The 23,817-nt window shown below is 41.5% G+C and overlaps 1 protein-coding gene and 1 pseudogene across 11 annotated transcripts in view; both read right to left on the bottom strand.

The window, feature by feature from the left end:
• Window positions 1-23,817, bottom strand: part of PLCE1 (phospholipase C epsilon 1) — a 375,911-nt gene that overhangs the window by 194,838 nt on the left and 157,256 nt on the right. For all 11 annotated transcript variants that reach the window (XM_078346073.1, XM_078346074.1, XM_078346075.1 and 8 more), the window contains one exon: window positions 22,622-22,910. In XM_078346073.1, the coding sequence (XP_078202199.1) occupies window positions 22,622-22,910 (289 nt within the window). The remainder of the gene's footprint in view (window positions 1-22,621; window positions 22,911-23,817) is intronic.
• On the bottom strand, window positions 15,886-17,943 carry LOC108594163 (histone deacetylase 1-like; annotated as a pseudogene).

The raw sequence follows: 23,817 nt of genomic DNA, 5'->3' as shown, positions 1-23,817 counted from the left end.
AATGCACCAATCAAAAGACACAGACTGGCAAATTGGATAAAAATCCAAAACCCATCAGTGTGCTGTATCCAGGAAACCCATCTCACATGTAAGGATACACAAAGGCTCAAAATAAAGGGATGGAGGAAGATTTACCAAGCAAATGGAGAGCAAAAAAAGCAGGAGTTGCAATTCTCATCTCTGATAAAATAGACTTTAAAGCAACAAAGATCAAAAGAGACAAAGAAGGCCATTACATAATGGTAAAAGGATCGATACAACAAGAAGAGCTACCGATCCTAAACATATATGGACCCAATGCAGGAGCACCCAGATACATAAGGCAAGTTCTTAATGACTTACAAAGAGACTTAGACTCCCACACAATAATAGTGGGAGACTTTAACATTCCACTGTCAATAACATATCAACCAGACAGAAAATCAACAAGGATATCCAGGGCTTGAACTCAGACCTGGAGCAAGCAAACCTGATAGACATTTACAGAACTCTCCACCCCAAATCCACAGAATATACATTCTTCTCAGCACCACATCACACCTACTCAAAAATTGACCACATAACTGGAAGTAAAGCACTGCTCAACAAATGCAAAACAACTGAAATCATAACAAACAGCCTCTCAGACCATAGTGCAATCAAGTTGCACTCAGAATACAGAAACCAACCCAGAACTGCACAGCTTCATGGAAACTGAACAACTGGCTCTTGAATGTTGACTGGGTAAACAATGAAATGAAGTCAGAAATAAAGAAGTTCTTCAAAACCAATGAGAACGAAGACACAACGTGCCAGAACCTCTGGGACACATTTAAAGCAGTCTCTAGAGGAAAGTATATAGCAATAAGTGCCCATATGAGGAGAATGGAGAGATCCAAAATTGACACCCTATCGTCAAAATTGAAAGAGCTAGAGGAGCAAGATCAAAAAAACTCAAAACCCAGCAGAAGACAAGAAATAACTAAGATCAGAGCTGAACTGAAGGAGATTGAGATACGAAAAACCCTTCAAAAAATCAATAAATCCAAGAGCTGGTTTTTTGAAAAGATCAACAAAATAGACAGACCACTAGCCAGATTGATTAAAAAGAAAAGAGAGAACAACCAAATAGATGCAATAAAAAATGATAAAGGGGAAATCACCACAGATTCCACAGAAATTCAAACCATCATCAGAGAATATTACAAACAACTGTATGCACATAAACTAGTAAACCTGGAAGAAATGGATAAATTCCTGGACTCCTGTGTCCTCCCAAGCCTAAACCAGGAGGAAGCTGAAACTGAATAGACCAATAACAAGGTCAGAAGTCGAGGCAGCAATTAAGAGCCTACCACACAAAAAAAGCCCAGGTCCAGATGGGTTCACAGCCGAATTCTACCAGACACACAAAGAGGAGCTGGTACCATTCCTTCTAAAACTATTTCAAACAATCCAAAAAGAAGGAATCCTTCCCAAATCATTTTACGAGACCAACATCATCCTGATACCAAAACCTGGCAGAGACCCAACAAGAAAAGAAAACTTCAGGCCAATATCCATGATGAACATAGATGCAAAAATCTTCAATAAAATATTGGCAAGCCGAATGCAACAGCAAATCAAAAAACTTATTCACCATGATCAAGTAGGATTCATCCCGGGGATGCAAGGCTGGTTCAACATACGCAAGTCTATAAATGTAATTCACCACATAAACAGAACCAAAAACAAAAACCACATGATTATCTCAATTGACGCAGAGAAGGCATTTGAAAAAATTCAACAGCCCTTTATGCTAAAAACCCTCAATAAACTCGGTATCGATGGAACGTATCTCAAAGTAATAAAAGCTATTTACGACAAACCAACAGCCAATATCATACTGAATGGGCAAAAACTGGAAGCATTCCCTTTGAAATCTGGCATTAGACAAGGATGCCCTCTTTCACCACTCCTATTCAGTATAGTTCTGGAAGTTCTAGCCAGAGCAATCAGGCAAGAAAAAGAAATAAAGGGTATTCAAATAGGAAAGGTGGAAGCCAAATTGTCTCTATTTGTAGATGACATGATAGTATACCTAGAAGACCCCATCACCTCAGCCCAAAAACTCCTGAAACTGATAAGCAACTTCAGCAAAGTCTCCGGATATAAAATCAATGTGCAAAAATCACAAGCATTCGTCTACACCAATAACAGACTTAAAGAAAGCCAAATCAAGAATGAACTGCCATTCACAATTGCTACAAAAAGAATAAAATACCTTGGAATACAACTCACAAGGAACGTAAGGGACCTCTTCAAGGAAAACTACAAACCACTGCTCAACGAAATCAGAGAGGGCACAAACAGATGGAGAAACATTCCATGTTCATGGTTAGGAAGAATTAATATCGTGAAAATGGCTATACTGCCCAAAGTAATTTACAGAATCAACGCTATCCCCATCAAGCTACCATTGACTTTCTTCACAGAACTGGAAAAAACCACCATGAACTTCATATGGAACCAAAAGAGAGCCCGCATAGCCAAGTCAATTCTAAGCAAAAAGAACACAGCGGGGGGCATCACACTACCGGATTTCAAACTATACTACAAGGCTACAGTAATCAAAACAGCATGGTACTGGTACCAAAACAGAGATATAGACCAATGGAACAAAACAGAGGCACCGGAGGCAACACAACAAATCTACAACTATACAATCTTTGATAAACCTGACAACAACAAGCAAGGGGGAAAGGATTCCATGTTTAACAAATGGTGTTGGGAAAACTGGCTAGCCATGGGCAGAAAGCAGAAACTGGACCCCTTCCTGACACCTTACACTAAAATTAACTCCAGATGGATTAAAGACTTAAACATAAGACCTGGCACCATAAAAACCCTAGAAGGAAATCTAGGCAAAACTATCCAGGACATAGGAGTAGGCAAGGACTTCATGAACAAAACACCAAAAGCATTGGCAACAAAAGCCAAAATAGACAAATGGGACCTAATGAAACTCCACAGCTTCTGCATGGCAAAAGAAAGTCACTAGAGTGGATCGGCAACCAACAGAATGGGAAAATATTTTTGCAGTCTACCCATCTGACAAAGGGCTGATATCCAGAAATTTACAAAGAACTCAAACAGATTTACAGGAAAAAAACAAACAACCCCATTCAAAAGTGGGCAAAGGATATGAACAGACACTTTACGAAAGAAGACATATATGAGGCCAACAATCATATGAAAAAATGCTCATCGTCACTGGTCATCAGAGAGATGCAAATCAAAACCACATTGAGATACCATCTCACGCCAGTTAGAATGGCGATCATTAAAAAATCTGGAGACAACAGATGCTGGAGAGGATGTGGAGAAAAAGGAACACTTTTACACTGTTGGTGGGAGTGTAAATTAGTTCAACTATTGTGGAAGACAGTGTGGCGATTCCTCAAGGCCTTAGAAATAGAAATTCCATTTGACCCAGCAATCCCATTACTGGGTATATATCCAAAAGACTATAAATCGTTCTACTATAAGGACACATGTACACGAATGTTCATTGCAGCACTGTTTACAATAGCAAAGACCTGGAATCAACCCAAATGCCCATTGATAATAGACTGGATTGGAAAAATGTGGCACATATACACCATGGAATATTATGCAGCAATCAGAAATGATGAGTTTGTGTCGTTTGTAGGGACATGGATGAATCTGGAGAACGTCATCCTCAGCAAACTGACACAAGAACAGAAAATGAAACACTGCATATTCTCACTCATAGGTGGGTGATGAAAAATGAGAACACATGGACACAGAAAGGGGAGTACTAAACACTGGGGTCTATTGGGGGGAAAAGGGGAGGGCCAGTGGGAGGGGGAGGTGGGGAGGGATAGCCTGGGGAGAAATGCCAAATGTGGGTGAAGGGGAGAAGGAAAGAAAAGCACACTGCCATGTGTGTTCCTACGCAACTGTCTTACATGCTCTGCTCATGTACCCCAAAACCTAAAATCCAATAAAAAATTAAAAAAAAAAAAAAAAAAGAAAGTGCAGAGGCAGAAATGCAAAAAAAAAAAAAAAAAAAAAAAAAGACAGTTATAGGACATGGAAGAATAGTTGTTGGACTCTCTGGAGAGCCTGAGCAGTATAGACAAAGGAGGTGTTGGCCCTCATAGCCTGCCATGGACAGCTCAGACTGCCAGAACCTGGATATATGAACCCCCATGCCCACTGGACTGCTGCCAGCTCTCACTACAAATCAGGGCTGCAGGCCTGAGAGTCCTGGGCACCTCCATTCACTGCAGATGCTTCCTCCCACCAGAGGCTCCCCAGGGCTCCATATCATATAAAAGAGGATGCTCAGAAGCATGGGCCCTGCAGTGGGATGTACTCAAGTTCAGATCCTTGCTTAGATACTCCCTAGATGTTTAACTCTCTAATTAATCACTCCGAAAAGCAGGTCGTCTGGTCAGCCTCCTGTGAACTCCCAGCTAGAAGGACTGCAAAACACCACTGAAGACAGGAGATGATACAGCAGATTATCAATTTCCCTCCATTCTTCCCAGATGAGATAGCAGAAATCAATTTCCCTAAACTCCTCACAGGTATCCTATGTGGCTGGAACAAATACTTTGGTGCACCTCTGAGGCTGAAAATGGATTGGGATCACTACGTCACTACATCGTCTTCAAACGGCCTGCTAAAAAACAAGGGAACCGGCCGGGCACAGTGGCTCACACCTGTAATTCCAGCACTTTGGGAGGCCGAGGCGGGTGGATCACAAGGTGAAGAGATCGAGACCATCCTGGTCAACATGGTGAAACCCCGTCTCTACTAAAAATACAAAAAAATTAGCTGGGCATGGTGGCGCGTGCCTGTAATCCCAGCTACTCGGGAGGCTGAGGCAGGAGAATTGCCTGATCCCAGGAGGCGGAGGTTGTGGTGAGCCGAGATCGCACCATTGCACTCCAGCCTGGGTAACAAGAGTGAAACTCCGTCTCAAAACAACAACAACAACAAAAAACAAAAACAAAAAAACAAGGGAACCTACTAAGCCTAACCACAGGGCCTTGGGCTTGAGGACTGAGACAGGCAAGTTTGGGGTTTTGGACATTAAAGGTCTGAAGTCACCAGCTATCTTCTATTTCCTCAGTCTCCATTTTAAATAATTGAAATTTGTAGGGGCATTAACTTAGCCTCTAAGTCTCAATTTTCCCATCTTTGAAATGGGGATCATAATTCTACCTTGCCAGGTTGTTTTGAGAAGTACAGGAGACACACATACAACACTCAGCACAGCGGCAGGGCTATAATGGAAGGTCGGCGTGTTTCCACATGACCTCCATGTAGGTTGTCATATACACTGCAAGTGTGTTAACATCTACTTGTTTATAAGCACACAAGAGTTGGCAACAGGGGGAAATAGGTCATTTATACACATAAGACATGTGGCTCATTTACTCCGTTGGAGTCCTAATTACTCACTGGCCAGTTATTTCTTTCAGGGCAATTTCCTTTTTGTCTACAGTTACAGATATAAATATAAAAAATACAAGGAGATACTACTTTGAGACAGCTGGTGAATTATATCAAATTACTCTGTAATCTCTTCACTTGAAGGGACCCGATTGCCCAGCCCCTGCTGTCTCTAAAGGAAGCAACCAGAAATTCCTGCTGGTCACTCTGAGTTTTATCATTGTTGAATACAGACCCCGGGAGCCAAAAAGAATCTTCAAACATTTTCTCAGTGGATGGGGACTGGGAGATTTGAAAGTTGATTTTGAAACTGAATGAGACCAGGGACTCAAAGAAGGCAGAGGAGAAAAGATTAAGGTTGTACAGCCATAACTAAAACCTAGGTTTTTATCTGGGAGTTTTATTTAAAAAAAAAAAAAATGTAGTTTCTGACTCGAAGTCTCAGGTGAGGCTTGAGATTCTGCTGGTTCTGGGACCACACTTTCAGTTGCACGAGGGTTGATGCTGGTAAGCACTTGGAACAGTTTATGACATGTAGTGCCTGATTCAATAAAAGGCAGTTACTATTGCTATTGTTTTTATTGCAGTGACTGAGCTGCATGTAGCTCTCAGAAATCGAGAAACGGCATTTGGGTTTAAAAGTCAGTTTTCTGTGAACTTGATTGGCTTAGATCAGTCAAGGCTCAAAGGCTGATTCAAGAAGCCTGGGTAAACTGACCACATCAAACTTTTTTTTTTGAGATGGAGTCTCCCTCTATCACCAAGCTGGAGTGCAGCAGTATGATCTTGGCTCGTTGCAACCTCCACTTCCCAGGTTCAAGCGATTCGCCTGCCTCAGCCTCTTGTGTAGCTGGGACTACATGTGCGCACCACCATGTCCGGCTAATTTTTTGTATTTTAGTAAAGACAGGGTTTTACCATGTTGGCCAGAATGGTCTCGATCTCCTGACCTCGTGATCTACCTGCCTTGGCCTCCCAAAGGGCTGGGATTACAGGCGTGAGTCACTGAGCCCAGCCCATACCAAGCTTTTGAAGCCACCTTCTGGGCTGAGAATGAGACCTCAAGGTAGAGTAGAATGAACAGGGTCAAGGGGATTAGAGACCTGGGGCCCTGTCTGAAAGGTTAGAAGGTTCTGGAATAGACATGGCAGCCATGGCAACCAACTCTTCTCAGACAACTGGTTTAATCTCTCTAAGTCCATACATTCAGGGCAGAAGCAAGGAAGAGAATGAGAACTGGATGTCCTACAAGTGGAATCCATTGGTAAGGCTGATCTGTGACCCACTTTTGATAAATAAGGTATGACATCTATGCTTTGCTAAATGTATCTGTTTCTGTGTTTCTGTGTATCTGTATATCCTTTTCTTCCTTTCCCCTTTCCTTCTCCTTCTTATATTCCCTTTTCCTACCCTCTCTTCCTTCCATCCTTTCTCTCTTTTCCTTGGAAAGGAAAATTTTACATTAAAAAAATTCCAAGCCAAGGACAGTGGCTCACGCCTGTAATCCTAGCACTTTGGGAGGCCGAGGCGGGTGGCTCACCTGAGGTTGGGAGTTCAAGACCAGCCTGACCAACATGGAGAAACCCTGCCTCTGTTAAAAATACAAAATTAGCCGAGAGTGGTGGCGCATGCCTGTAATCCCAGCTACTCGGGAGGCTGAGGCAGGAGAATTGCTTGAACCGGGAGGCAGAGGTTGTGGTTGGCCAAGAATGCACCATTGCACTCCAGCCTAGGCAAAAAAATTCCAACTTTCAAAAAGAAAAAAATTCCAACTTTCTCATGGCTGAGCTAGAGAAGGAGAAAAGGAATTTATTTGCCTGTGCATGATCCAACTGAGCTGGGGAGGAAGACCAGAGAGACCTTCCTCCAGGTGAAAATTGATTGTGGCTGAAACACCTTGGAATAGTGATAAGGGCCAGGTGTGAGTGGAAGAAATGAACCTTGAAGGCAAGAGCCAAGAGTAGCTGCTTTCTTGGATCCCTATCCTCTCAAGATTTGCCCTGATCTAGGGCCAAAAGCACCTGCAGACCAGGGCACTCATTCCAGCTCCATTCTCAAAGCCCCCTGCACATTCCCCTCTCCTGTCAAACCTGATCCTTCCAGCACCCATCCTAAGACACATCCTGCAGCTAAGCCTTTGTTTTGCCATTTCTGAGTACATTCTTTGCTCCATATCCACTTTTATTAGACAGTATTCTAATCACTTTTATTCATTAATTCCCTTTTTTATCCCATTATAATTACCTGAGGCAAGTGTTTGCGCGGTCCTGTTTTACAGGTAAAATGTTGAAACTTAGAAGAGAGGAGTTAAGTAACTTGCCCCAGATCATGCAGCTTCTGTGTGGTTGATCTGGGACTTAGGTCTATCTGTCATCAAACTCCACATTCTTAATCACCAGTCTCTGCCTTTTGTGTATCATGCTGCAATGTAACCACTGTTTCACATGTCTGTCTGTTAAGCAAAATCAACTCCTAGAATTAAGAACAGTGCTTCTTTTCATTGTTTTCATCCCTAGCTAGAACAGGGATGGCAGGCATTCTGCAAATGTTTCCTATATTGTGCTACATTCTATTATATTTCCTACAGGTAGATTAAAGGCAGGGTAAGAGCTCCATGATAGTTCAGATTATGTTTCTGTGAGCTCTGGATCTGTGACCATCTAGAGCTTGGTTCTTAGCTGCTCTGTGCTTTGGTTTCCCATCTCTATGCCCATCTCCATCTTTAACAGATTGTGAATATCAGGGAATCAGGGTATTGTTTCATTCTTCTTCAATCCAGCCCCCTCTGCTGTCACCATATAGTGCCTAGCATAGTTTCCATTCCACAGCAGACACTCAGTTGACTATTTATTGGATGAATGAACATTCATAATTCTCTAATCTGTCTCCCTAATGTTCTTTTTTTTTTTTTTGAGGTGAAGTCTCCCTCTGTCGCCCAGGCTGGAGTGCAGTGGCACCATATTGGCTTGCTGCAACCTCCGCCTCCTGGGTTCAAGCAATTCTTCTGCCTCAGCCTTCCTAGTAGTTGCGATTACAAGCGCCCACCACCATGCCTGGCTAATTTTTGTAGTTTTTGTAGAGATGGGGTTTTGCTATGTTGGCCAGGCTGGTCTCACATTCCTGACCTCGGGTGATCCACCTGCCTTGGCCTCCCAAAGCATTGGGATTACAGGTGTGAGCCACCGCACCCAGCCTTACCTCCCTAGCTTTAAAGAAAACTGGGATAAAGAGTCTGAAAATGATGTCACTTAACTGTTGGGGGAGAGATACACAAGGTTACTCTACTTTATGTGTACAGAAAACTAAACGATGAGGCTGGAAAAAGTGACAAATAATAATTGAAAATAAAAACAAGGTTGGGAACTTACCAAGACCCATCCATGGAAAATGTGAATGCTATCTGGAACCTTTCCAACCCAGTTCCTGAATCTTTTGTAACAAAAGGTCCAACTTGGGCTTTAATATCCCATTAGCAGAGAAAATATAGTACGGTATATGTTACAGGTTGCCACTGAGGTGTTAGGACATTTGAAAAAAGAACAAAGGAAAACACAGATAAAGCCTCATCAGACTTGAGCTAGGCAGCAGAAACAAGACATTAACCCACTTGAAGACCCTTGAGGCCTCCAGCCTTTCCCCTTGGATAACTCTGAAAGGCGCCCAGTGAGTTCCAATTTGGGCAGGGGTTTGTTTATTCTGCTTGGTTCAAGTCAGGGCTATGAATCCCTAATGGTTTTCATGTCCCTAAAGGTTTTCCACATTTGGGCAAGATCTATGCTTTACGTAAGCCTGGAGAAGGCCTTGCTCCCAGCTGTGTTAGCTGTGCCGCCTGTGCCAAGAGCACTCAAATGCACTGACTCAGGGGAGGAGTTTAGCAGCATGGACCCCCTGGCACAATGGGGGAGATTTTTTACAATGGTGCCGTGTCATAGTAAAAATGCCTTCATTCTTAACTGACTCTAATTTTTATTACATTTCATTTTTCTCCCAGTGATGCTAAATTTTCAAGACTAGCCCTTTACTGTAACAAGTGTCTCGTGCCAAAGAAAACTAAGTGGGCCCATGCTGGCTTCTGGCCCTTTATTCTGATTGTACTCAATTTCTAATCCAGGAAAAAGCATTCAGGTTTGTAATCACCACTCTACTTCCTACAGAGAGTGCCTCCAGGCTATTGGTTCTAATGTGCCACTGGTTCAAAATTCAACCTGCTTAAAGGCCTACAATGGCTCTCTAATGCTTTATGTCCAAATTTTCACCTCATTCTCCAAATTGTAAGCACAGCTATCAAAGGAACCTTGCTGCTCACTATGTCCACTGCATTATTTCTTCATTGTCTCACCCTGGCACTATCTCACTTGCTATCCCTGCCTGGAATGCTTCCTATATCTCCCAGGAAGAATCCAACCAGAAAGTTGTTCACAGATGACCTGCTTGTGTGTATAGCCCTTCTCTCCTTTGTCCCAACTCCCAGTTCAGCCTCCTAAATCCTTGAACTGAAGTGCCCCACAGCATGTGCAAATCTCAGAATATGGTTCCAGGGTCCAAAATGGAGATGCCTGTAGGACCAAGCAGGTAAAAAAAATGAGGCTAGAGCTGAGCGGGACACCACCTGGAGGTGGGGCCAGGAGTGTGGTAAAGCGCTGGTGTGTCTCATCTTGCGGGGGTTAGCATGAATCAGGGTCAGCCGCTGGGCCAAGGGAGAATAGTGGCCCAGGGTTGCCAGAGAAGCCAGAACATTTTAAAGCAACATTCCCAATTTTTAAAGTACTACAGCTGTCAAAGAAAAACACACACAGCTTGGATTTGGCCCATGAGGAAGGAATTTGTGTTCCTGTGGTATAAGTAAAACACTGCTATGACTCACAGTCCTCAGAGTGTGGCATAGGGTGGCAGGGGGTAGGGGGAGCATTAAAAGTCCACCTGGGCCTGGAGGAGACAGGTCTTCAAGTCCCCTTTGTAGTCTAGACAACAAGCTTCCTTCTAAGTCCAACTGCTTGAAATACAGTTCCCAGAAAGAGAGAGAGCTGGGTTACTAGCCATTATTCCTTTCCCCAACTCCTCAAAACAATTAAAGAGCATTTTGGCTAACACCATCTTGGTCTTTATTTCAGAATAACCATTTATTTCAAGTTCAATATCCATGACCATTTCAAATATAAATATTTTAATTTGAGGTACAATGAGGGCTGGAAAGTGTGGTGCCCATGGGTGCATCTCCAATTTATTTTGATGAGAATCATCCTTTTGAAATGTAAATGTTATTGTGACACTATTTCTGCTTAAAACCCTCTGATGGCTTCCCATTGCTCCTAGAGCCCTTAACAAGAAGAGCCTGTGTTATCTGGCAGTTTGTTTTGCCTCTCTCTATTTTTCATAGGCAAAAAAATATGAGGCTTAAATGAGATACTACTTTAAAAACACTTGTCACAGTGCCCAGATCACAGTGAGTGCCCAATACCTGTTAGTGCTTGTCATTCTGACTTCTCTAGACTGTTGGCATAATGAACCCTCCGGCTCACCACTCTACACTCAGACTTCAAACTTGCCATACACACCACTGCCACTGGGCCTTTGCACATATCATTGCTTCTGCCCTGACACTCTTCCAGCCCCTCTTCTCTTAGTTACCATTGATTTGACCACTTCTCTGCTGGGTCCAATCAATGGCTTCTTTTGCAGAGTGAAATATATTTACTTGGTCCATTAGCTAATAGGAGCTGCTGCTTTTCCCATTTGATTGACTGTGCTATGAATATGCGGCTATCAGTGGGAGGATTCCCAACTACCCTCATAGGTGTCTATATCAAAGAAAGGAAGGATACCATTTCCTCAGATAGCCTCAAAATCACTGGAGGTCTCTAGGGCAAGGGGGCAGCACATAGGTGGAAAAATTATCAATTTTGTATTCAAATGAACCTGCATTCAGATCTAAGGTTTCACGTTATACTCAATGTATGCGCGCACGCACACACACACACACACACACACACACAACACCTGGTATAAGTCAGTACACAGGATCCCTGAGCGGGAGACAATGCCGGAGTGTTTTCTAGTAGTTAAGAACATGTCTTTGGGAATCAGAGGCTTGGGATCTAATATTGGCTTTGATCCTTCAAGCTGGCTAATTCTAGTTAAGGGTTTTTCTAAACTTGGTAAGTCTATCAGCCCAGATCTTGTGAGTTGCTAGCGTCTGTGAAACTTCTTGTGTTCTCTATTCCCCTCCATGTTCCCAGATCATCCACAACAACATCTATTTGAAATGGATTTTAGATGAGTTTGCTTATTGATGCCGAAATGTGACTCTGAGTATAAACAGGGGCAAAATACTCGCTTCTGTTGCACAGGGTGTTTCTGGTAACTGTAAAAGTCAAAGGTAGATCATTAGTGGTGTTTGAATTAAACACCTGAGTGTTTAATTCAAACTCCTTAGTGGTTAAATTCCTTAAACATTTGTTTAAGGAATCACTTGTGGCATTAACATTATAGAAAATATTTTTTTTAAAAGTTTCTTGTCACAATAAAATATGAAGTTAAAAAGACAAGATACAAAATATATATTACCAGTTGACACAACATTTTAGACTCCTGATGATAGACAGTATCTGTAATTAGAATTCAGTTTACTAAAATCTAAACATCCTTAAAATATCTTTTTATTATTTTAACTGTACTACTAATTTATTCATTGTCTCTTGGTTTGAAGATTCAATTCTGGTAGAAGTCTAAATTATGACTCAGACTATGGCAAGATCTTCTCTTTTTTATCCTCTTAAATATTTGCTACTGACCCACATATTATTATAAACAGATTATAAGCATGTTCATTATGTTCTATAAATGTTTCCAAGAGCAAGAATTTTGATAGCTCATTAAAATGAGGTTTATTCTTTAAAAACAAAAAACAATTTAGAAACACTCAAAATTATTAGTGTCATGCACTGAAAAAATCTCCTTTAATTTTATTGTCATGAGTCAGCCATCTTCATTAAAATGTACAAAGTATAACTAGAACACGGAATTTTGTCCTAATCATAGATTTTTAGACAAGGCTCCCAATATCTGGAGTAAATGCTTGGCATCTTTCTACTCTGGAGGGATTAAAATAGAGATGATATCAGCGAAGAATTAAATAAAAACAATAGAAGTTTCATAATATAAGTTCAGGGCTTTTTTCCCCTGGTTAAATACCTGTTTACATTTCTCCAGGCACTTAAATGATTGTAGAAACCTCAGATGTCACTCAGGATGGTACAGGGACCTCCCTCTGGGGCCCTATATCCTGTGCTTATTTCAATTATAACATTTACACTATCTTAACATTTGCATGTTTATTTGTCCATTTCCTCCATTAGTGTGTAAATCCCTTGAAAGTAAAGACTGTATTTTGTTTGCTGTTATATCCTTAGCACATAGTAGATGTTCAACAAATATTGGTCAAATGATTGAATGAATCAGTAGCCTAATGCATGGGAACTAAGGACAATCTCACTAAAAGAGTTACACAGGTGTGGCCTCCAGCCACTAGATACCTCCTCTCAGGTGCCCCAGGAGTTGCTAGTGCCCTAGGGCCACAGCCAGGAAAACCTGGAGGGTACTTTTTCTTTTCTTGTACATCTACAACTGAGCTAACAGCAGAGTCTTTGAGTTAAGAACAGTGGAAGGCTGGCATTTCAAGGTGCTATAAAAAAGAGAGGTGGCAATCTTCATCACTACCATCATCATCTCCCGCATGACCATCATCATCATAAGATTGGTTGAACATATATTAGGTACCAGATACTATGCCAAGCTCTTTTTATTTTTAATTTTTAAATTTTTTGTAGATAAAGAGTCTCACTCCATCACCCAGGCTGGACAGAGTGCAGTGGCAGGATCATAGCACACTGCAGCGTCAGATTCCTGGGCTAGAGCCTCAGTCTTCTGAGTAGCTGGGCCCACAGGTACACACCACCACATCTGGCTTTTTTTTTGAGACAGCATCTCACCATGTTGCCCAAACAACTGGTCTTGAACTCCTAGCCTAAAATGATCTTTTTGCTTTTGCCTTCCAGAGTGCCGGGATTACAGGCCTGAGCCACCTGGCCTAAGTTTTTTGTATACATTATCACACTTATTTCTCAAAACAACTCTACAAATTTGTTGCTTTTGTTCCTATTTTGCAGATGCAGAAACTGAAGGCTAGAAGTACAGTCACCTATTCAAGATGACACAGTGTTGAAGTCGAGACTCAAACCCAAAACACAATGAAGCTCACATTCAAAGGCCTCCCTTGGAGGTAACCACTTCTGCAGAGTCTGCATCGATTCTCTGGCATTTTTAAGAACTAGTTTTTACTTAAATATTCAATAAGTTTTAGAGGGAAGCCTTGGAATCTAATGGTTGTTTTTTCGAATACAGTGTTTCAAAGGACTATTCTGTAAATGAATTTCTGCAATATGGTCCATTCGGAGTTTCTGTAATCAGGACTTGACATGTTCATAACCAGATCAAATATGTAGACCCCAAGTGCCTGTGTGGTGTTGCTATACTCACCAGTCATCTTTCTGAATTCATTGATTAGGATTTAACCAGCTTTTAACTACCCAGTCTTCCTTCCTTCTCCTTCCTTCTCCTCCCTCCCTCCCTCCCCTCCTTGCCTTCCTTTCTCCTTCCCTTTGCCTTTCCTTAGCCTTCCCTTCTCCTTCTCTCCCTCTCTTTCTCTTTTTGGTGTCAAAACTTTATGGAGAATTAAGCCATAATTTTTTCCTTTCATAAACTAGTTTCTTGAAGAAAAATTAGGGCATATAAGAGAACGGAATGGAATCAGTCTCCCAGCTCAAAATGGGTGTATTCACACCTGGGAAGGGAGTGCCATGTTCAGGTCACACCTGGTGACGGAGTAACATTCCTTGGTCACAACTGGTGTGGAATCATATTCTTAGGTTACACCTGGGTGTAGTGTCACACTCCTTGATGATACTTGACCACCTGTAGTCCTAAAACAGGATTTTGTCCTGTGCCTACAAGCTTCTTGGCCCTATGACCTACTCATACCACCTTTAACTTAGCAGTCTATCGCTTTATGAATTCTCTTCAGGTGGTAAAGACTACTTCAGTAGGCCAAAACCTAATATTACATTTTCTGTGGAATGAGAAATATTATCTTACAAGTTGAAAACTTCCAGATGTGATCTTCTGCATTCTTCCCATAGGTGCCATAGCACTAGGCCACAGTGGGCAGCTAATGAATACTTTTTAGCTGATTAACTGGTGAGAAACACACCCAATATTACATTAAAGCGTACTTTTAAATACCAAGAAAATAATTTCAAGGTCGCAATACTAACAAGTCAAGGTATTTCTTTAAATAAACAAATCATGGAATTAGGACTATGCACATGCCTTCCTTGCCTGGTAGGCATGTAAAGGGTAGTTGTTTTGATTATGAGGAAGTCGACTAAGCCAGCCTTTATAAACTATTTATGAGGTATAGTCATGTAGTTCGAATGTGTGTGTGTGTATTCCTACTATAATTTCTTGTTTTTTATTCAAAGCTATTAACTTTAGAGAAAGATACAAATAGAAAATACAAACTTATTGTAGTGAAAGAAAATAAGTTGAAAACTTGACAGAGTCTTGCTGTGTTGCCCAGGCTGGAGTGCAGTGGTATGTTCTCGGCTCACTGCAATCTCCTCCTCCCAGGTTCAAACAATTCTCATGCCTCAGCCTCCTGAGTACCTGGGACTACAGGTGTGTGCCACTGTGGCTGACTAATTTGTTTTTTTCACTAGAGATGGGGTTTCATCATGATGGCCAGGTTGGTCTCAAACTCTTGACCTCAAGTGATCTGCCTGCCTCGGCCTCTTAAAGTGCTGGCAGACCTTTCCATCGGAAATAAAATATTCCCTATTTTCAAATAAAAATATTGTATCTGTAATGTATTTTTGTTTTAATATTAATATTCTATTTATAGCCTAGATATCTTAAATAACTTTAAGGTAGCTAAATACAGTCTAGAGACATGCATATTACACACTCAGACTGGCATAAATTGAACAGTTAGTTTTCTTTTCTAATATATAATGTATTATTATTTTTAAAAATAGAAATGCATCTTTTATTACAAAGTCTCACAAAAAGGAAATAGTATCCAAAAAAGGAAACTCAACTACCAATCTGCACCTGCAGAATTGGGGGAACACAAAGGGCAGGTAGTGTGAGCTTCTTGGTTTACTTGAGGCCAGTCAGGAGGTATGAGAACAGAACCAATCTAAAACTGTCTAATATTACCTTAGGAACCTGGAAAGAACAGAGACCCAGACACCCCTTCTAGAATGCTCAATAAAGACTCCTTTCCAAAACTACTCTACGGCTACATACAAGTACCCCTTCCACCCAGACCTGGCTCCCTTTGTGGTTCAAAGTTAAGAACTAGGGAGGGAAGGGTGGCAAGGCAGTTCCTGGAAGAGCTCACCCAGCACAGCTTCCCTGGGTACAGGACCTTGGTTTCTGTCTTTCAGTCTAGTCCCCAAGATGTTTATATTTAGTAAATAACAATTTACTAAAAAGTCTAGAGAAATAGGAAATGTAAAATCTAAGGGGCTGGGGGACCCAGCAAGAAGCCAGAGCTGGAAAGGCCTGCTCAGCCGACTTGACCTCCTCCTGGGCCCTTTGGCTCTGGCTTCTTCTTGGTTTTCTCCTCTGCTGTGACTTCTTCTTTTCTGGGTCTTTCTTTCTTTCATCCTTTTTAGACCCTCTTGGCTTTTTGAAGTTGGAAGAATTCTTGCAGCTACCCTCTCCATCTTCATCAGAGTTGGAGAATTTGTCCCCACAGGCAATTTGGTTTTTGTTTGTTTGTTTTTTGTGATAGAGTCTTGCTTTGTCACCCAGGCTGGAGTGCAGTGGTACGATCTCAGCTCACTGCAAACTCTGCCGCCTGGGTTCAAGTGATTCTCCTGTTTCAGCCTCCCAAGTAGCTGAGATTACAGGTGCACCCCACCAAGCCCAGCTAATTTTTATATTTTTAGTAGAGATGGGGTTTCACCATGTTGGCCAGGTTGTCCTAAACTCCTGACCTCCGGTGGTCCACTGGTCTTGGCCTCCCAAAGTGTTGGGATTACAGGCATGAGCCACCACGCCCAGCCTCACAGGCAATTTGTCAGAGGAACAGAGGAGATGCATTTGTCAGGGTCTTCTTCATCCTTGTTGACACTCTCCTCTGGGTTACATCCTCAGCAAAAGCCCATATTTGGGCCCCAGGTGTGTGGGGCAGCATTCTCAGGTTCCCAGAGAGTTGCTATTTGATCTTTTTCAGGCATCATTAGTGATCAGGTTAGTTATATTGGAAGGACTGATATGAAGCTGGAAATCAGGTCCAAAGTATTTGAAGTAGTCATTAGATGAGAGCTCATTAGGGATCTCTGTGTCCAGGGCCACAGCTGTTTCCTATGTCCAGCACCACGTGACATTGCAAATGATGTAACACTACCTCCTAGCATCAGCATCAGCAAAATGAAGCTCATAACAAATTCCACACACTTGACATGCCCTTTGATATTCAGATTGAAGCAACCTAACTGATCCCCAGATGGAGTCTGAGTCATGCTGTAAGACCACAGCACTAGGCTGGAACATCTCCATTACTTTGGACATAACCGGCTTGAAAATGGCCTCACAGGATTCATTATCAATCCCATCTCAGAGTGGGTAGTTAATAGCCTAATGTTTGCCTTTGCCAGCCCCAATATCCCATAGGTCCCCAGTTCCTGGGAAGTACTCTCCTCATTTATGAAAGAACACAATCATGACCCAGTCTGTGGCCTAGAAGGTCTCTTTCATGCCATCACTGTGGTGAATATCAAAGTCAATATGCAGCACCTCCTGGTGTTTCTCTAGCAGGTCCAGGAAGGCCAAGACTATATCACTGACATAACAGAAGCCAGATGCCTCAGACTTCTTTGCATGGTGCTGTCTGGTTTATGGTGATGTTTGCCTGCGGCTCACTAAGTTTCACAAAACTTGCCACAGAGCCGCCCTCAGACAACTGACAAAATTCCAAAAGGCCATCAAATACTGGACAGTCCTCACCAATGTTGAATCTCTGTGCCTGCTGGCTGTACTCAGACATGTTATCTGGATGAATGGAGTGTAACAATTTAGAATAGTCATCACTGTGGTACTCAGCCATCTCCTCGGCATTGGCTTTGTGAGGGCAATAGAGTTTCATTTTTCAGTGGAGACTGTAGTTGAGAAGCAAATTATGAATCATGCCAAATTGGTGAGTCTGCATTGGATGGCCCTGTCCAACATCCTTATCATGGTAGGAACAGACTTTCCTCCTGGCACCCTGTGTCTGCACTATCTTGCTGGCCTCCATCTGTCAGAAAGATGGCAGATGACTTGCTGGACTCAGTAGGTCCATCTGCCCTCCCCTCTACAACACAATTTAAATATGAACAACTATGTTTTGTCGTGGTTATATGCAATACTTAATACTTTAATTTGTGTGCTTTACTAAGCAACAATTTGAGAAGGAAAAAGTTAGCTTAACACACTGAATTTATTATGTTGGCTGGTACAATATGCACATTTGAAAACACTTAGCTGCCTTATGTGAAAAATCCTCTTGTCATCGCTTTATTTTTCGAATTTTGCCATTTTTAGTCCTTCACATTATCATCAGTTATCTCACTTTTTTCTCTCCCCTTTATCTTGTTTTTATGATTTTCAGTAAGTAAAACATTGAAAAAAAAAAAAGAAAAAGCAGGTGATAGCTTTGAAAATTTCTTCCTAATTGTCAAAGCCAATAATTCTTTCAATTGTGACTGCTGTAGGGTGTTAGTCCTGAGATTCTAACAAGATTAATGAAGAGAGGGAAAAGGGCACAGGGACAGGAAGTGGAAGGATCTTCACTGTATCAAACTAGTGGAGTCCCGGCTGAAAAGCATCAGCTCTCTATTTTTCCACTTTGAGACGGCGCACCCTTATAATTAAGGGCATACCCTTGTGGATCAATGCTTCAGATCAGAAAGCGTCTCTTGATATTTGGCAAACTTTCAACTTTATAGCAGACCACCTTTGGTGGCACTGAAGGCAGAAAAGCAGGCATGTTTGTGTTCTGATTGTTGGCTTTCTGTACCAATCCATAAAGCCCCAAGGCTGCAGAGAAGAGGAGTGCTTCAGTTCTTTCTTATACCCTAATAGACTAGGGAGGGGATGAAAGGCCTACACAACATGCCTTCCCCTCACCAATTATTACTTATTATGATAAAATATATATAAGATAAAATTTACTATCTCAACATTTTTAAGTGTACAATTCACTGGTATTAAGTACATTCATATTGCTGTGCAACTATCACCACCGTTGAGCTCCAGAACTCTTCATCTGGCAAAACAGAAACTCTTAACACCAACCTCCCATTCCTCTTCCTCATCCCCTGGTAACCACCTTTCCACTTAAGGTCTCTATATTTTGACTACCCTAAGCACTTCATATAAGTGAAATCATACAGCATTTGTCTTCCCCGCTCCTTTTTCTCTGCCTTTACCAATTCCATTTAATCCACTTCAAACATGTTTTCTCTTATGGAAGAGGTTATTCTTTTGAACTTATTCCTTTTTCTTTATCTCTGGGGAAAAAATTTAAATCTCATGCTGCCTCCTTCCACAGTTCTTTATACCATTTATAAGCATCTTGTTAAAAAAAATTAGGGAAGAAGTTACTGGGGTAATTTTCTGACTCTTTGATATAGGTACAAGTTTTGAAGTGTAATTAACCATAACAAAAAGCTACAGCGGCCAACATCTAAAATCCCAGAAACGGCTAAAAGTCCTTTTCAAGATCTCCATAAAGGTTTTAACTCTTTACTCATCTTTAATAAAATTATTGTTTCCCAACAAGAAATGTTTTCTAACTCACTTGTATTGCTTTTCCTTGGAGGCAAATGCTCAGTATTCCAATAATAGTGTTTTCCTCTTTATTTCATGGGAAATGTGTGGATTTCAACTGTGTTATGGGTTAAAGAGGTTTTGAGAACTAGAGTCTGGGAACCAAATCACAACATTTAATACTGCTCATCCAGGAAAGTGTTCTAAGTTCTACATAGCTCCTGGGAAATGAACTTGTAGAAGAATATAACCCATTTATCAACTGGAGACTAAGGGTGTATTATATATTCCCCGATAGCTGGAAGCTGTTGGCCAGGTCTATGCCACAGGACATATGCCGAAGAAGAAGCTGACAACCACATCACAACAGCTGCATGTCCTACCGATCTCCTGGCAGAGTTCCTGGCCATCAGAGCTCAAGACTCATTACCCAATGTCTTGATCCTATACATTCTGTAAACACGCTTTACTTTGAAGACTTATTTTCTTTTTACTTAATTTCTTAAATCTGACAAATACAAATTATATATATTTGTCATGTACAACATGATATTTGAAATATATATACATTGTGGAATGGTTCAATTGAACATTGAAATTGAAATAAGTATACATTGTGGAATGGTTCAACTAACATATGCTTTACCTCACATGCTTATCATTTTTGGTGGTGAAAAACCCATCTGGCTTTCTAATGCATTTTCTTCCACTACATGTTAAAGGAATATGTTTAACTGAGGACATAAAAGACTTTGAAAACCAAATGGGAGAGGATGCTGAAATTGAAAAAGGTTTTTGAGAGAGTAAGTCATGACTGCAGAAATAAGTTTAGAGCAGAAGGCAACCAGCTAATTGTATTATTCAGCAGGAGTTTCTAGGGGGTTCTCAGAAATCATCAAAGAGTTGCAAAACAAAAAGTTAAAGAAACTTCCAACTCTTGCATAAAATGCCAATTTAAAGATAACACATTAGCTGACAGTGTCAGAACTAGAAATATTGATCTATAAGGCTCTATTTCGAACAGGGAAGTACAAATAGCAATTGAGGTCAAATTACTATCAGGGGCTTAGATGCACACACCAGCAGCCTCCGTTTTTCTCTCCATAGATCTGTGGAAGACTGGAGGCATGCCTGCCTTGGCTGGGCAGCCTGGAGATCCATTTCTTTAACAATTAATGGAGATGAAAGAATGTGGCTTTTATTGACTTTTCTTTGTTGAGGTTTCACATTTCAGGCTAAGCCATTCCTCATAAAGAATATTAAATCCCTATCCAAACTTTTTGTACACTTAAGAGCCACTTCCACATTATTTGGCACTTACCTCTCTGCAGTTTACTATATTATTTGGTTAGTTGGTGCATACAAATCTGGCCTCCTCATTAAAATGATGAACACCTTAAAGGCAAGTAAACTGACTTACACCTCATTAGGCTCCCCTATAACACCTACACACTGCCGAGCACAAAGTGGGTAAATAAAACTTGTATATACTTGTCATGGAAAATATGATGTTTTGAAATATGTAAACCTTGTGGAATGGTTCAATTGAGCTAACTAACATATGCTTTACATATTATTTTTTGTGGTGAGAAACCCATCTGGTTTTCTAATGCATTTTATTTTACTACATGTTAAAGAAATATGTGTAATGGAGGCATGTAAAGACTTTAAGGCCAGGCGTGGTGGCTCACACCTGTAATCCCAGCACTTTGAGAGGCCTAGATGGGCAGATGACCAGAGGTCAGGAGTTCGAGAACAGCCTGACAAACATGGCAAAACCCCATCTCTACTAAAAATACAAAAAATAGCCAGGCAAGGTGGTATGTGCCTATGGTCCCAGGTATTTGGGAGGCTGAGGCATGAGAATCACTTGGACTTGGGAGGTGGAGGCTGCAGTGAGCCAAGATTGCACCACTGCACTCCAGCCTGGGTGACAGAATGAGACTGCATCTTAAAAAAAAAAAAAAAGTCTTGGAAAACTGAGAGGGTTTAATCAACACATGTTGATTAACTCATGTGATAAGGCCCTGGCATACAATCACAGGCATTAAAGCAATGCCAATTCCACATGCCAATTTCAGCCCAACTTCCTGGGAAGAGTATGATGAAGAATGCAGGCTTGGCACTCTCTGGGAGCCACATCAGAGAAGAGAATCCTTGAATCCTGTGTGTCGAGAAAATAGCTACCACCTAGCGACTATAAACTCCATGAGGGCAGGTATTATGTTTTGTTCCCTTTCCAGCACCTACCACCTAATAGGGACTCAAAAAATGTGTTGAATGGATGAAAAACATGAAGCCATTAGTTTCTTGGATTACTGTCCCCAAATCTTGTGTTATTCTTCATTCATTTATAACCAATGCCTGAAGTTTGGGTGACTCCAGAAATCAAACAAACTTGGCATCCAACATAGTACACAAGGAGCTTATGCTATTCCTCTTAGGCCTCTCTAGCAGTATGTGTGGGAGGGTAAGGAATGGAGAAGGCTGAAAATCAAGGAGGAAGGTCACTGGCCTCCTGGCCTTGGGTCTCAGGACTTGCTGTGGAGAGACAATAGCTGCTGTCAGATTGAGCTCGGGCAACCCCCAGGCGGTAGAACGCTGCTTTGCATGGTCCCTGTCTGGTTGGCAGCTTCCTGCTATGGAAGGCTGCCAAGCAGCTTGTGACAGCTGTGTAGTATACAATTCTCTGGGGTTCTTTGGTGCACTGCCACTTCTGACCTGCCTGTCTGCTACTGGTGGGAAGTAGCTGGGAGGTTCAATTGCCAAGGCACCCCATTTTCCATTGGCTTTCATTTTTCAGTGGGATGCCTGCCTATCTTGTCCTTCAAGATGGGAGTAGCTGGAAGATGGCCTTCGGCTTTTCTGGTCAATAGAGACCTGTTAATTCTGTGTATGAAGGAACGCTATAGTTCACTCTACTCCCAACCACAGTGGGTTTTCAATATGACTGCTTGACCATATTTGTTTCCTAGCATCTTATCACAGTAACTGACATCTGTCATAAACTACCACTAGGAGAAGCCACCTGCCTGAATCATTAAAAAAAAAATTAAAGATAGCATTTTAACCATTTACTTCATTCGAAAAAGATTTCAAAATCTTAATGATTACTATTTGGAATGTTGACACCTTAGGAGATTTTAATAAGGGATCACCTTTTTATATTCTCTTAAAGAAGCGACTTTTACTTAAAGTCGCTGAAAAGTGAACTCAATTTTCCATCAGGAGATGCATAAATCTTAACTTAGATCCTTCTCTGCAGTCAAAGATAAAAGGTTAAAAATGAAATTTCAGGTGTTACCTTTCAGCATCATTCGTCCAGTGGATCCTCCAAAAGTACTGAGAAGACCACTTCTTGCTCCCAAAGAGGTGGTTGCTTCTAGGAGGGAACCAGTGATGTACTGCGATATTGACGTCCTTTGGAGGGTGGCGCGATACTCACATACGGTGTCTCGGACACATTGCTTTAAGCACGGACCAATGCTTATCCTTCCATGGGCTGTCTCAGAGGCTGGGAGCTTTGTGAAGAAATGGAGTAGAGCTCCAACTGTATTTTCAGTTTCTTCTCCTCTTCTCACTGCATTGTAGATCTGTGAATAGCAAAAAGTACAGGAAGTATTAATCTAGTTTCTTAGAAAAGCAAATTAACTTGTTGACAAAATGCCAAGATGACTTATTAAGAAAGAAGGCTCAGATGCTCCAAGTGCAAACACTCTGAGCACTGGGCTCATGCATTAACCTGAACATTCTACAGACACCATCTATTTGGAAAAGCTCTGTGTATAAAGAGCTTTTATAAAGTTATAAAATAGGCCATTCAAGCATCTCTGCTATCAAACAGAGAACTTACCAGTCATACCAACCAAAAATACACTCAGCTCAAATTTCTCCTCCTCAGCAGAGCAAAGCTCTTCTGCAGAGAGATGAGGGCAGACCTTTCTCTCTTGTCCTCCTGAACACTCCTGAATGACCGTCCATGTCTGTCTTCCTCGATTGAGTGCTTCAGCCTCAATGGACTTTTATGGGAAATCTTTTCTCCATGCTTAAACTGAAGTGAAGATGAGAGGGTTATGGGGAAAGAGAACTTCCCTATTTCTCCCTTGGGCATAATCCTTCAAACTGACAGCTGAGATCAAAGTCTTTGAATCATTTTTTCTCTTCCTCCTCCCCACCTTCCACATCCAATGAGTTGATAGATCCTGCTTACTCTTCTTGCCCCATCGATGTCACTGTCCTGATTTCTTCTCCCTTTGCCACCTGAATTCACCAAGCATTGTCTCAAGAAGATGGCAGTGTTAGGACAGGTCCCCAACCATGTCCCCAATCCATTTCAATGCAGTCATTCAGCATGCATGTATAGCCCCTGCTCTGCACAAGGCACTGTGTTGGAAGGTGTGGGGAAAGTGCAAAGGACAGCACACATCTCTCATGCTGCTGCAGGATTTCACAATCTTCAATGAGGCCTGAAAATTATAAGGTTTGACATTATTGAAGGGA

This window comes from Callithrix jacchus, chromosome 12 (assembly GCF_049354715.1).
Source record: "Callithrix jacchus isolate 240 chromosome 12, calJac240_pri, whole genome shotgun sequence".
Classification (NCBI taxonomy): Eukaryota; Metazoa; Chordata; class Mammalia; order Primates; family Cebidae; genus Callithrix; species Callithrix jacchus.
This window is presented reverse-complemented; position numbering and strand designations above follow the sequence as displayed.